General features: G+C 46.0%; 1 protein-coding gene across 1 annotated transcript in view; it reads right to left on the reverse strand.

Moving 5' to 3' along the window:
- Positions 1-11,115, reverse strand: part of ITGA8 (integrin subunit alpha 8) — a 209,500-nt gene extending 198,385 nt beyond the window's left edge. Inside the window, exons 1-2 of the mRNA XM_036352197.1 lie at positions 10,705-11,115; positions 9,943-10,076 (exon numbers count right to left, since the gene is read on the reverse strand). Of these exons, the coding sequence (XP_036208090.1) occupies positions 9,943-10,076; positions 10,705-10,910 (340 nt within the window). The 5' untranslated portion in view covers positions 10,911-11,115. The remainder of the gene's footprint in view (positions 1-9,942; positions 10,077-10,704) is intronic.
- Between the last annotated feature and the right edge of the window lie 4,725 nt (positions 11,116-15,840).

Raw genomic sequence — 15,840 nt, forward strand, 5'->3', positions numbered from 1 at the left:
GACTACATATACCTTAAAAATGAGTATAATCTGAAACTTACATTACCTGTGGTACCAGTTCTGACCCCTCCAACACAGTTACTAATTTTGGTGTGATACTCAGGCCACTTCCCTAAGCTGAATGCTTCCACACACATCTATCTTCTACATGTCATTCTATTATATCTGATACTAGAGTCCCGGTGCATGAAAATTCATGCACTGGAGGGGGGGTCCTCAGCCCGGCCTGGCCCCTCTCACAGTCTGGGAGCCCTCAGGGGCAGGAGGCGACCTGGTGATCAGAGGAAGGCAATGCCCCACCACACCTCTGCTGCTGCCACTGCTGGCAGCACAAGCCTCAGCCGGCCCTGGTCACCTGAGCCTCCGGCAGCCCTAGGTGGCTGGGCAGCCGCCATCTGAGGCTTGCCTGTGCCTCAGGCTGACCCTGGGCAGCTGGGAGGCTGAGTGACAGGGGGACTCTGGAGGCAGGTGCACGGCAAGGCCAGCCCGCCTGGGGGCAAGCCTGGCCTTGTCGCACACCTCCACCCCCTGTTGTTGAGGGCCTGAAAAGAACAAAAGGAAGAGGAAAAAAGAATCTGGCCTCTCTGCCTGGCTGCCTGACCTGAGACACTGATCTTCTCTTGCCCTCAGTGCTCCTGGTTCTTAGGCCTTTGGACTCAGACTCACTCATAACACTGGCTTTCCTGGGCCTCCTGCTTGCAAATGGCAGATCATGGGACTTAGCCTCTAACGCTGTGTGAGTCAATTTCTTAGAATAACTCTCTTCCTTTATATACAGGGGTGAGGCAAAAGTAGGTTTATAGTTGTGAGTACATGAAACACAATTTTATTCTTGTGTTATTATTTATTAATTACTAGAGGCCCAGTGAATTAAATCCCTGCACTGGTAGGGTCCCTAGCAGCTGCCCACTGCCAGCCAGGTACTCCTTCCCTTCCCCTGGCTGGCCCCACCCCCTGGTCAAATTCCGGATGAACTCCCAGTCGAGGGAACAATTTGCATGCTATGCTTTTATTATATAGGACTGTATTATTTTTCATATGAACAACTGTAAACCTATTTTTGCTCCACCTGTATACATTCTATAGGTTATGTTTCCCTAGAGAAACTTGACTAACACAGTAGGGGAGTGAATGCAGCCATTTCCAAATTTATCTGACATGGAAACCTTTTTTTCACACTCAGTATAAAAGAGATCTTGGGAAATGCTGCTGCAGCCTTCACTCAGCCAGTACCTTCATATCCTCCCACCAGCTTTCACTCTTTCCTGTCCAACCAATAGCGTTGACAAGTATGTTGACATACTCTTAACTTATGTAAACAGATACATCTTAGCTCTACAGAATATTTACAAACCTTACTTGGGAATGAGTAGAATGGTGCTCCCCGGAAGAAATACTCTAAATAGATGTTTTAACTCATCACTGGCACATATGTAATGTTTTAAAGAAAAGAAATACCTGATTATTCTACATAACAGATCACAAACTAAGCACCAAATCATTTTGTAAAATTTCATGCTGCTTCGTAAGTTTGCCTGCACATTCTGACTCTATTAAATGCCGTCCATATTCTGAATTATCTGGACCTGTAGCCACTCTGACTTCTGCCAATGGCCTCTTATTACAAGTTCTGTGAACTGACTGCATTATAAGAAGTTTGTGAATTGATTTCCCCTGGGACTGCTTAGCATACTCAGGTACACTGAAAAGCAATTTTACTCATAAACATCCCTCTTATTCTAAAAGGCTCTAGAAACTGCCGTGAAACAAATCTATATTTCTATTGTTTTTGTTGTGGTTGTTGGTAATCCTCACCCGAGGATATTTTTTCCACTGATTATTAGAGAGAGTGGAAAGAAGGTGGGGGGAGAAGGAGAGAGAGAGAGAGAGAGAGACATTGATTGGTTGCCTCCCCAGAAGGTGGGGCTGGGGATTGAACCTACAACCCAGGTATGCATCCTTGATTGGGAATTGAACCCATGACCCCTTTTTGCACAGGCTTCACTCTACCACTGAGCAACACTGGCCAGGGCTCTACTGGTTTATTCTATAATGAATACAGGTGATACATTGCATGTTCTTATTTTTAAGTATATAATTGTTACTAAAAAAGTCATCAGTTTTTTGTAGTTTGAAACATAAGTACCTCTATGTAGATATTTCTAAGCCATCTATACCCAAGACAAAATGACAGAGCAACTGTCATCAGTCAATACAAAACCTTAATTATAAACTTTTATTGTTAATCTTCATAGCATCACCAAACATGATAATTTCATGCAGAAATTTTTGCAAGATTATTTTTGTCATTATTTTCCCTAGTCATAACAGTTTGGAAAATAAGAAAGAAATGTATTTGAAAAAGAAAAAAAAATCCATTATCTCCCAGACAGCTTCTCATTGCATATTCCTTCTCATACTCTTCTAAGATTGTAGATACAATTTTGAATTTTATGTTTTTACTTAGCATTAAAACAAAGCATTTTCCCATATTATACTGATTCGTGGTAGAAAATTTTTATAGTTATGTAATACTTAATTGTGTGATTATGTCATAATTTACTTGACTATTTATACTGGGGGTATTTGAAAATATTACTTTTTAGTATTATTCCCCCTTTCTTCTAAAAAGGATTTGCAGCCCTGGCCAGTGTTTCTCAGTGGTTAGAGTGTCATCCGTGTACCAAAGGGTCTCGGGTTTGACTTCTGGGTTGCAAGTTTGATCCCTGGCCCCTGTTAGGGCATGTTTGAGAGGCAACCAATCAATGTGTCTCTCTCACATTGATGTTTCTCTCTCTCTTTCTCTTTTTCTCTTTCTCCCTCACTCCCTCCTTTCTACTCTCTCTAAAAATCAATGGAAAAAATACCCTCTGGTGAGGATTAACCAAAAAAATAAAAAGGGATTTGCAGCAACTTTATTCATTTCTGAGACATGTCCTGTTCAGAATTGTAGAAAGAGAAAAGCCTGATGTTCCAGAAAATCATTTCTGGAGGATAGGCTGTTCTGGGTGGTGGCCAGCCAGTGTGGCCTAGTGAACTGAGGGTCGTCCCATGCACCAGGAGGTCACTAGTTCAATTCCAGATCGGAGCACAGGCCTACGTTGCCGGCTTGATCCCCAGTAGGGGGTGTGCAGGAGGCAGGCGATTGATGTTTCTCTCTCTCCCTCTCCCTTTCTCTCTTTCTAAAATCAGTAACAATACATATATATTTTAAAAAGAGAGATGTTCTGGGTGGTGAAGAAAGAGGTACCAGAACATGGACCCAGAATGAGTGGGAACACGTGTATACGAAATACACGTGTGAAAAATAAACTGTGCTATGAATGTTGTACTATAAAGATAAGGTGTGTAAGCAGTGTGGCAAGAGGGAGGTGGCTTAGTTGGAGACATCTGGGCAAATCATAGGGGAGGATAACTGAAACCTGAAAGGGAGCCACAATCTGGCTGAGGGAGACACTGCTACACCTGGGGTGCGATGCCCTGCGTAATGTGAGCTGCATAAGCCTATTCCCATTGTAATGATATGTGCCCTGCTCTCTAATCTCTGTGTCCTGGAAATCAGGACAGACTGACATAGAGGCTTTTCAGTGTCACATACAAATCTATGTTCACATGTTACATATCATACCAGGAGAATAAAATTGACCTGATGTTAATAAGAAAATTATTGCAGTGCAAGTATACTAATTTTGATAACTACAATAATGTGTTTGAAGCTAGATCTTCTTAGTTAATGACTATGAACAAGGTGTCCCAGGCCTGAGTTTCAGTAAGGATGTGAGAATTACATAAGTGTGGCTGTTCATTGCAAAGATTCATGTTTACTCAACATGTTTTCATTCATAATTTTCTTACCAAACACATTCTGAATATAACATCCTTTATTTAAAGGTCCTAATGATGATCTAATTATTCACCCTCACTTAGAGGCAGTAGCCTGAGCATTCAGAGGGCTTATGTCCTTAAACTTCCAGTTATTATCACTCAGACCTTCCTTTAGTGTAAGAGCTTGCTGTCCACATGTTCATAGCAGTGGCCACAGAACCACATTTGATCATCAGATCTAATATATAGCTCTCTGGCATTCTCCAAAATGTCTTTTTTTTTCTCATTTTCCATTCACATGCAGTAAAATTCCCTGTTGGTGATGTATAGTTCAATGGGTTTTGGCAAGTACATTCAATGGAACCCACCATAATCAAGACACAGTAAGTTCCATCACCTCCCTAAACTCCCTTGTTCTGCCTCCTCGCAAACAGGTCCTCTTTCCTACTCCCAATGCCTGGCAACCACTCCTCTAAAGACTTGTTTTTGTAATCGATGTCTTCATTTTACTAAAACAATCAAAAGGGAACGTAATCGCTGTGAGCAGTGCTTATGGGTCTGGAAGAGTTTCTCAATTTGGCGACCTTGGGGCAACACCTACATATTAGATCCGGGCACTGGCCTTTCCGCCGGGCTGAGGTTGGGCTCTACTCCTTCCAAACTGAATAACGCCCGTGCAGCGTAACACCAGTGCAGTAAGGAGAATGCTTTAAATTGTTTATTTGTGAACTATCATTTGCTTCTCTATCTTAAATCTCCATACAGCATAACCCAAAATTAAAATGATTTTAAATGTATATTAGGATTTCATTATAGAGGTACACCTTTCTCGAGGCACTAAATATGGTTTTGTAAAGGTGTATTTAAACTGAATTTGGAAAATTATATTTTTAAGAGAGTGCTTTTAATAAGACCAATAATTATTCCTTCAACTCCCCTCCTCAAACATCCATGTTTGCATATCTGGATGGTGTCCATCAGGGCACACCTGAGCTTTTAGAGATGCTGGCAAACTCTCTTCAACACAATCAAATACAGGATTTTTTTTTTTTATACAGAACAGGTAAAGTTTGAGTGCACACATCTCAACCGGCCAGCTTAAATGTCAAAGTGCGTTTTTCTGCTTTCAGAATAATTTCAAGACAGTTTCCTACATTTCTCTCAGAAAGCAGCACTGACCATTCCTGCCAAAAGCCTGGAAGCCTGTTCCTTCACAGACTTCCAACTTCTTGAAAGAATTTTGCAAATTAAGCAACAGGCGCCTAACGCTCATACAACTCAACCAGCCGTAGAGCAGATCTGTTTCCCATTTCTAGTTGGAGTTTCAAGGACTTCCTTTTTCTAATTGCTTCCTTGGTTGCTATGTGATGTTGGGACCACTGCCTCCTCCCTTCTTAGATCAGGGCTTGACTTCCTTCTGTCACGTGGGATTCTGAGCCAACTGGGAGGAGTTTGGGGATGTGGGCTGCATCTGTCAGGCCAGCTTATCAGGGGTGGTCGCCATCATGAATTGCTTCTAGAATAGTAAACCATCCTGCTAAACCACCTCTGATGACTCAGTGGGATCAGTCCTTACAGAGTAAGCTTCCCGCCCTAATACATGGGTTTATTCATTCTTAAAAGGAGCAGGTTACCGTTAGGTCTCTCTCTCTCTCTCTCTCTCTCTCTCTCTCTCTCTCTCTCTCTCTCTCTCTCTCTCTCTCTCTCTCTCTCTCTCTCTCTCTCTCTCTCCAGTTGAATTTTCCAGAGCCCAGATTTCTGTTCTCACTGAGCTCTGTCACATTTGTGTTACTTCCTCTGCCATTTACTTGGGTTGCTCTGACCCACATTTTTCTTTTCTTTGTTCCTGAACAAAAGCTGATTTCTTTCTGAGGAAGTTGGAAAAGCAAGACTTATGTGCCCAATATGTTTCCCAACCCTCACATGAGAAAAAGGGCACACCCAAGACTATCAAAAAACACTCCTATACCAGTCACAGCGCCAGATGCTCTGAGCTGTGTCTTATTGTGGGCTCACTCGCACAAAATAAAACAGATTCTCCTAAAACAAAGGCTTCCGGTCTCCAAGCCCAATCACAATTCTAACAAAAATCTTACCATTCCAGAGCTTTGAATATTTTAACAAAATTTTAAGGTGGTGTGATTTTTTTTTAATTGGGGGGGGGGGGGGTTGTTTTACACAGGGCACTACATTAAGGCCAGCCAATCCTAGCAGTCTTTCTCAAATGGCTTCCAAATCTCAGCGGCACCTCCATCTCTTCCTGTTCACTCCTTATGTGGGTCCCTAAGTGTGGGTGGTTCCCAGCCGTACTGCCCCTCCATTATTAGTGCTATGATGATTATCATCATTAATGAGCACATGCCTTATCTTTCTCTTCAAAATGTTTCATCTGAAACAACCAGGTATTTGGGTGCTATGCTTTTGTTACTATTGTTGCAATTTGCCCTTTCCTCCTTCTAAAGATAGGTGTCTGTCATTCTGCTTCATCCATGCCCCTTTCATTTATTTATTTTTTAAATATATTTTCTTTGACTTCAGAGAGGAAGGGAGAGGGAGAGAGAGATAAAAACATCAATGATGAGAGAGAATCACTCATCAGTTGCCTCCTGCATACCCCCGACTGAGGATCGAGCCCGTAACCCAGGCATGTGCCCCTGACCGGAATTGAGCCCAGGACCCTTCAGTCCACAGGCCGATGCTCTATCCACTGAGCCAAACCAGCTAGGGCCATTCCCCTTTTAGCCGGAGGGCTGTAATCTCGCAGTGTTTATTTAATCCACACATGGGTTTGGAAAATGTAGGAAAACGAAGAAATGAACCTCGGAGTAGACTTCGAAATGAGAGGCATGAATTTGGCAGATGTGGTGATTTAAGTTAGGACAGGACACGGTTTAGAGAGCTCCTGAGGCAAAAGTGAAAGAAATCAATTTGGTGATGGGGGAATTTTATTCTAGTGAAGTAAGAGGGAAAGAGAGAGGGAGATGAGAGAAGTGCTCTTTGGGAACCACTTGATTTTGTACAGAGCAGGAAAATTGTCTACTCTTTGCACTTTGCACCTCCCCCACTGCCATATGCTTCCCTAAAGTTTCCTTTTACCATACTTGAAAGGACCACAGACTTTAATAGTATTCATGCATTTGAAGTGCTAGGCTATTCCCAGCTTCCTCTGTTGCTGCATTTATGATGAGAAGTAATAAAAAAAAAATCCAAGTTGTAAGATAACGTTAAAAAATGATTTTTAATGACAAAAATTTTAAATAAAAGGTAGTTTTTTAAAAAGGCATCTGACCTTAAATAAACTGAGGTTCAAGATCACAACCAGATTCAGGGGCTAAATATAGGCCAGCCTCCTTTAGTGTCTAGGCTGAGAGAATTTAGTAGGTTACCACAGCAAACACTAAATTGTTGACACTCAAGGGGCCTGAACAAGTTGAAACAATGTCACTAAAAGGTCAAGTTAGTATAGAATGTCTTGAATTCAGATGTAATAGTAAAAGCAGACAGGGTAAAGACAGGGAAAGTAATGACTATCTTTACAGAGGAATATTTGCAATATTATGTGTGTGTGTATATATATATTCATATGTGTATTTTTGTATGTATATATATTATATATGTATATATATATATGTAATATATATGTATATATGCCTGAAACATCACACTATTACATGAACGTGAGTTTGTGGGTGTCCAGCACTCAAAACTTTGTCAAGCAGAGAACCTTCCTTCCTCGTTGAGGGGAAACTATATTGCTGCCGAAGGGCAAAGACAAGACGGGGCGGATGAGGGGGACACTGACGGGGCTGCTGGCAGGAGCTGCGGCAAACCAGAGGCATATGCAACCCATTATTCCCACCAAGACAAAGGCTGCTTCTGCACTCTCTGGTTCCCACAACCCTCCACCGAAGTTCATTCCCTTTCAGATCCTCTCTATGGGATTTAAATTTATATTTGTGAGGCTAACGTTGGGGTGAGGGGATGGGGAGGGGAAGGGAAGGTGAGCAGTGCCTCAGGTCCAGCTCCATGAGGAAGGAAGGCAGGGTGCACAGACAGGTTTTGGAGCACAGACCTCTTTCCCAACCCGGCATCTACTTCTTACCCTTGTGTGGTCTTAGGCATCTATATATTTTAACACTTTTTATGACAGTTTCCTCATGCATACAATGGATTTCACATGGTTGTTTTATTTTATGCATTAGAAGTAATGTATATAAGTGACTGTTACCTAGCCGGTGATCAGTAAACACAGTGCATCCGATAACGTTGACTACAAGACCCAGAGCCAGCAATGTCTTTGTTTTGCCTTTTTACCTTTGGTTCCAAGATCATACGCTACACACAGAAGATGCTAAAACTGGAAATAGCTCTACTGGCTCCTGCTGTCCCTTCCTCTTTTTCACAGCTTCACAGCAAATGACAGCCACTGGCACTTCCATCCTCTTGGGGGATGCATGGATAAAGTGGTAGAAAAGGTGGGCAGAGTGCTGGCAGCCACTCAGCAAACACCTGAGCCTCTGACTCCTTTCCCCCACCTGTTCTGTTCTCAGGCCATTCCCAGCAGCACCCTAGGTTCCTGGGCCCACAGTACCCCCTGATGGCTAACATGGGGAACTTTCTTTTCTCAGTGATTCTTATCTTTTCTTAATGAGACTCCCCCAGGCTTTGTTCATTCCACCATGGACCATTCACTTCTCAGAAACGTTCTGTGGCCTCTGCCTTGCTATTTTTCTTTTTTGCTCAATTATTTCAGAAACATCTACCTCCCTTCCTGTTTTTTTTTTCCTTTTCTTCTATTTATGAATCCTCAAATTACTGTGGTTATGATTGCTAAGAATAATAATAGGATGAGTGCATATGGCTACCTTCTACACTTAGAAGTAAAATCAGACATCTCGAAAGTCTTTTGAGAAATTGAGAAGGTTTTTTCAGAACCTGGACAAAAGATGCTATGTACCTCCTGCTCTTTCTCTAACTAACACTGAACTTTTCTTGACATTTTATTGTTTTCCTATTTATTATTTTCCTATTTATTTAATGGCCACAATTGTACTAGTTTGTCCCCTACTGTTTCATTATAAATATAAAATATTTTCCTAATTTGGTCATAACTCAAGGTAATTCTTGTACAGTATTTCTTTCCTTTCAAATGATTTTCATATTCATAGAATTACAACTATTTTCTCCTTTAAAATAAACAATACAAATTAATGAAGGCAGCGGGTAAATACCACCCATCAATTTTACCAAAATTCTGTGAAAATGGATTTTCTACCTAATATAACAATAATGATGTTATAAAATAGTTGTGTGATGCAAAAGTTATTTTAAGTGTTCATTGAAAAACATTGAGCTGACATATTCACATTTTTCTGAAAAGATATTTGCTTTCTTATATACCTTTTGAATTCATAAAGTTTTGGAGGTACAAATTAGAACATGCAGTGTTAATGTTCTTGAAAGTATTACATTTAAATTGTTTTCTCAGGAACCAAAGAGAAAACACCAGAGGAAACATAACCAGCCTGAATTGTTTAAAATGTATTTTCCCTTTAATTAAATAAGAAACATCTGTCTAGGGATTTTGGAAATGAATGTAATCCATCCACACTCTGCCTGTACTAGTTTGCCTCCAATGTCCAATATTTTGAAAGAAAATTCTTTCTTTCTGTAAAGAATTAAACAGCAACATGGAGCAATGTCTGGGTCTTGCCTCAGGAGTTTGGGTACTGGAACTGCTAAGGATTGTCTTTTCCCAGATCTGTCTATGGGAAGCAACCAAATTCTCTCCATAATCAAGGTTAGGGTGTAACAGCTGTACTTCTCCAAAGCATCCGCTCACCCTGAAAATGCTCACCTCAGGATGGTGGGAAAACAGAGGTCACTAGGCTGTACGCAAACACTCCAGGTCAGAATATTGTTCCCTCTCTGGGAGTCACTGGCATTTTCCTCCCGCCCAGGCTTTAAAAGGCTGGTTTCTCTAGGAACCTGCACAGCCCACAACACAGACCCATCAGGCAGCCCAAATGAGTACGAAGAAACAGGGGAGTTGACGCTAGGATGGCTCTGGTTCTTTGAAACCAGGGCCCACCGTTGAGAATGACAAATATCACTTACTGGTGGTGTCGAACGGTATCTGCTTGCACTGCGCAGACCCCTCGGCGGGCCAAGGACAGTAATAGACGGCTCCCCCCTCCACGATGTCTGGCTGGCTGGTGTTGGCTTTGGGCGCTCCCACCAAGACACTGGCTCTGCGAAAGGGATGCAGAAAACTACTCCGTGGGCATCGGAACAACGCGCACGGGAGCTGCGGCGCGGGCCGCACGCCCACTGAGGCTAGGGTGGGGGTCGCGGCAGCAACGCATTTCTGAGGGAGCCGATGGTCAAACATTCGTTCCCCTTGGAAACCTGCGGGCATCTGAACCTGGTCTGGAAGAGGGTGCCGAGAGTCCTAATTCTTCTCTAGGTGGAGCTGCGTATACAGTGAGGTGAGGAAAGAGGGCGGTTAGAAAAGCCAAGGACCGACCCAGCTGCTGTGGCGGGCGGGCGGCACTGGCGCTCAGACCGTGCGCAGGCAGAGGCTGCGTGTAAACAGACCGTGTTGTGGCCGCTGCGTTAACGGCCTGTCTGTCCCGCTCCCCGCTCTGTGCCATGCTGGTCTTTGTACCTGGAAGTCCCCAGGACTGGCGCCTTCCCTGCAAGTGGCAGGTCTCTAGCTCAGCGTGCACAGCGCAGAGCAGAGGCCGGTGGCGGGGGCGGGACGGGACCGCACGCGGACAACGGGAGGGACTCTTCCCTCACTCAGGCTGCGGGGCAGACGCGGTCCCCGGGCGGAGGGCCACGGACACGCGCGAGAACTCCCGGCACCAGGCGACTTACGTGCGAGCCGCAGGGATGTGGAAGTCCACCGCGTAGCCGAAGTAGCTGCCCTCCGGGCCGCTGTACACCGTCAGCTTGTCCTCGTCCAAGTTGAACGCCTGGGAGCTGGGGGACCACAGCATCCCCAGGGCAGCGCAGACGCAGCAGAGGGGAGCGAGCGGCTGCGCCCGGCTGCCCCGGGGACCGCGGCGGGCCCCGGCAGACATCGCCGTCGGCCCGGCGGCTGCTCACCGGGGAGCGGGACCCCAGGTGGGGAACTGCGGGGATGGCGGCTGGCGGCCCCCAGATGCCCGCGTCCTGGGTCGGTGCGCGCGGCGTGAGCGTCCGCGGTGACAGCCCAGGCGCTCCGCGGCGCGTCCCCTGCGATCTGCTCCCCGCCGGCTCCCAGCCCGCTGGCGGCCGGCTGGGGGGCTGGCCCAGAGCATCCTGCCCTCCGCGGGCAGCGGGCGGGGCGGGCGCGCTCGCGGCGCCTCCTAGCGGCGGGTCCGCGGGCTGCGCGCGGGAGCCCGCGACTCCGGGGCCTTCCCAGCCCCTGCTGGCAGCCGGCGCCAGGCGCCTGTTTTGGCTCCTGGTTTTCTATTACAGTTGCATCTCAAGGACGACCTGAATCTTGTACGTGTCAGTGTAAGCCATTGCTTTTGGAAGGAATGCTCCCCGCGCAGGGCGAGAGTTTTCTCCAGTTTGTCCCAAAGGGAAGACGGTGGAAACGTACCCCACCACGAGGCAAGAGAAAGCGCCCTCTTTGCATCACCTCTGCAGTCTGAAGACCCTCAGGGTGGATACATTTTTTTCTGCCTGTGACTGAGAAAATCTAAATCCAACAATCTTCTCCTCCCCCAACGCCACCCCAGCTCACTGCAGAGGAAACTAAGGAACAAAGAAAGTCTCGAGATTTTATTTAGAACTTTCTAAGGCACGCCGGGCATGTTAAACGTCCTGGTACTAAGTCTTCGTGACCCTGTGTAACTGTGATGAAGATTGGCAAAGTTAAGAATGCTGGAATTTACAGTTTACCCTCAGCAAGAGTAGAAGGTAGAGGATGAAAGTGAAAGAGAGTCCAAGGGGAGTCTGAAGAATAATAAACAGTAACGAGTGGGCAAAAAGAGCAGGATAGGGTGTAAATGGTGAGCTCCTTGGAGGACTTGTTGAATCTGAGTTACTAATGTGGGAGCCCCAGAGACTCTGGAAGCATAAAAGGCAATTGAGAGCAGTGGTCAGTCTGGCGGAACAGATTTCTACCCACAGAAACGCTCTGAGCCCACTGAAAATCTGACTCTTTCTTCTCTCTCACATCAAAACCTCTTGGTAGACAGATTTGAATTTTATTTCTTTGTCTATGCGTATCTCGTCCCTATAAACGTAGTAAAATCTAATAAGCTATACTATTACCTGGCATATCACCAGGTCTGGATCATTTCCTAACTGGATAGTCCTTTCCCAGACAAGGATTTAAGAGGAGATGTACCCCAGCACGAGGCAATTCAAAAGTCCATTTGTGCGAGACATAGAGTCTGCTTCTCTAGTCAAGTTTTTATTGTTAATAAATGTGATATTCCCTGTAGTAAGTTTCAATGAGTAATTCACATGCAACATTAGCATGGGATGTTCAGAGCTGTGCAGGACATAGAGGCTCGGGAATAAACTCATAGTTATCATGTCCTGACACTGGCATGTTGAAATTCAGAAATTCGTTTATTACATGCAAGCCTTAGAAATGGAACATCTAAGTAGATAGAAAGTAATAGCATAGTCCTAGATGTGCACGTGGCCCAGGTACTGACTCCCTGGGCAGAGCAGCTATATATTAAACAATGCTTCAGTTTGTGTAGGGCAGCACGTCACCAGCGTATCCGCTTCATTACCCCCTTGCTCTGTGATATTCCTGCAATATTCCTTATCTTTTTATTTAAGCTAGGGTAGGTAGGGAAAGAAAATCCTACTTATTGCTACATAATTGGATACATATACTTGTTTCTTTCTTCAAAAGCATATTTGTTCTTGCCCTAGCCGGTTTGGCTCAGTGGATAGAGCGTCAGCCCTTGTACTGAAAAGTCCCAGGTTCAATTCCGGTCAAGGGCACATGCCCAGGTTGTGGGCACAATCCCCAACAAGGGGCATACAGGTGGCAGCCAATCAATGATTCTCTCTCATCATTGATGTTTCTCTCTCCCTCTCCCTTCCTCTCTGAAATCAATAAAAATATATTCTAAAAAATCATATTTGTTCTTGACTTACACACGCCTCTATTCTTAATAGTGTCACTTTCCACTTTACAGATGAGGGCATTACGGTTCACAGAGGTACAATAATATGCATATTCATTGAGCAAGTAGATGGTATGATTTGGACCCAAGACTGTTAGGTGCCAACATCAGTTCCTCATGCTATCCTATCTAATAAAAGAGAAACATGGTAATTGGTGTACGACCGCTACCCTTCCCATTGGCTAATCAGGGCGATATGCAAATTAACTGTCAGCCAAGATGGTGGCCGGCAGCCAGGCAGCTTGAAACTAACATGAGGCTTGCTTGCTTCAGTGACAGAGGAAACCAACGTTCCCGGCCTGCCTTGCAGGCCTCTGAGCTGGCAGTTTGAAACATTTTAACAAATATAGAAGCTAAAAAAAAAACCCAGAAACCAGCTTTCAGCGAGCTGGGACCTCAGAGCTGGAGTCAAAGCTGGAGTTATACATTGTTTCGAACTGAAACAAACCAGATACCTACTTTCAGCAGCGGAGGCCTAAGAGCTGGAGCCTCAGAGCTAAAGCTGGCCCAGAATTAAAAAAAGAAAAAGAAAAAAGAAAAAAAGGAGCGGTTGGGAGCTTCCATCACCCGCCAGCCTGAAAACAGCCCTCAGCCCCTCACCCTGACTGGCCAGGCACCCCAGTGTGGACCCCACACCCTGAAGGGGGTGTGACCAGCTGCAAACAGCCATCATCCCCTCACCTAGGCTGGCCAGGCACCCCAGTAGGGACCCCCACCCTGATCCAGGACACCCTTCAGGGCAAACCAGCCAGCCCCACCCATGCACCAGGCCTCTACCCTATATAGTAAAAGGGTAATATGCCTCCCAGCACCGGATCAGCGGAGCCGAGAGGCCTTCCGGCATTGGGATCAGTGTGACGGGGCAGCGCCTGATCGCCCTGCGGCTCTGTGTGTGACAGAGGGTGGGGCCACAACCTCCCTATCCGTCCTGCTCTGTTTGTGACAGGGGAAGGCGCCCCAACCTCCTGATCAGCCCTGCTCTGTGCCTGATACGGGGGAGCTTCCCAACCTCTGATCACCCTGCGGCTCTGTGTGTGACAGGGTGCGGCGCCCCAACCCGCCCCCCCTCCACAGGCCCTGCTCTGTGTGTGACAGGGTAGAGCCATAACCTCCCCATCGTCCCTGCCCTGAGTGTGAGAGTGGCGGGGCCCCAACCCCCTGATCGGCCCTGCTCTGTGGGTGATAGAGGGCGGCGCCACAACCCCCCCACCCCCAATGGGCCCTGCTCTGTGTGTGATGGGGTAGAGCCATAACCTCCCCATCGACCCTGCCCTGAGTGTGACAGTGGCGGCGTCCCAACCCCCTGATGGGCCCTGCTCTGTGCGTGACAGGGGGGAGCTCCCCAACCCCCGGATTGGTCCTGCTCTGTGCATGACAGGGGGTGGCGCCGCAACCTCCCCATCGACCCTGCCTTGAGTGTGACAGGGGGCGGTGCCCCAATCCCCCAATCGGCCCTACCCTGAGCGTGACTGGGGGTGGCATTGCAAGCTCCCGATCTGCCCTGCTCTGTGCATGACAGCGGGTGGCACCCCAACTCCCCAATTGGCCCTGCTCTGAGCCCGACCAGGGGCTGCACCTAGGGATTGGGCCTGCCCTCTGCCACCCGGTAGCAGGCCTAAGCCAGCAGGGCGTTATCTCCCGAGGGGTCCCAGACTGCGAGAGGGCACAGGCCGGGCTGAGGGACACCCCTTCCCCCTGAGTGCACAAATTTTTGTGCACAGGGCCTCTAGCTAGGTCTATAAAAATATATTTTTAAGTCGTAATAGTAAGAATAAATATTTCTAGAGTTAGTAAGTTATTCTGGGCTAGCCTTTGTGCATGCCTGTGGGTGGTGATTGAGAAGTGGCATAAAGCAGCTGTGTACTCTTTCGGGAGTGCTTAGAAAAGGGTTTGAATGGTACAGTAGTTTCCCCCTTATCCATAGTTTAACTTTCTGTGGTTTCAGTAAACCATGGTTTGAAAATAATAAATGGAAAATTCCAGAAGTAAACAATTCACAAGTTTTAAATTGGGTGTTGTTCTGAGTCTTGTGATGAAATCTTATACCATCCTGCCCCCCCCCCCCCCAGGATGTGAATCACCCTTTCATCCAGCATCTCCTCACTGTAGACACTCCCCAACCATAGGTCGCTTAGTAGCCGCCTTGCTTCTCAGCTTGACTGTCATGATATTACAGTGCTTGTGGTCAAGTCACCCTTATTTTACTCAATCATGGCCCCAAGTGTAAGAATCCTGATGCTGACAATGTGGGTATGCCAGAGAGAAGCCAACAAGTGTTTCATTTAAGTGAAAAGTTATGTATGTATAGGAAGACACATCGTATAAAAAGAGTTCAGTACTATCTGTGGTTTCAGGCATCCACTAGGGGGGATCTTAGAATGTATTTCCCGAGGATACTGTGTGGGGGAAATACTATACCTTGGTTTTCAAAGGGTGGAAGGAAAGCAAACTAACTCGAAGCTCTTCGACCTCCCTGGGAGGCCAGAGCCTGGGAGAGCAGTAAATCTCCCAGGAAGCCAGGACGTGGAGGTTGGAGAGGAAGGGGGAGCTGTAATAACTGCAGGGACAGGATAGCACGTTTTACTATTCTGACGCAGGGGAAGCATGCCAATCAGTAAGATTTAGGGTGCTGTCATTGGAACACATGGGCAGGTCTCATGCTGAATGAGAAGTTTGACATTGTAAAGATCTACTAGCACTGATTTATTTGTCAGAAAAGCACGTCTGGGAACTAACATGCATGTGAGTGCATGTGTATGTTTAATACTAGGAAAGGTATTCATAGCTGTTTCTCTAAAAAGAAAAGAAAAAAACCAAAGACCAAAGATGGAACAGATTTGGCCTAAATTCTCCAAAAGTAAATAAGTAAAGA

This window comes from Myotis myotis, unplaced genomic scaffold (genome assembly GCF_014108235.1).
Source record: "Myotis myotis isolate mMyoMyo1 unplaced genomic scaffold, mMyoMyo1.p scaffold_m19_p_1, whole genome shotgun sequence".
In the NCBI taxonomy this organism is placed as follows: domain Eukaryota; kingdom Metazoa; phylum Chordata; class Mammalia; order Chiroptera; family Vespertilionidae; genus Myotis; species Myotis myotis.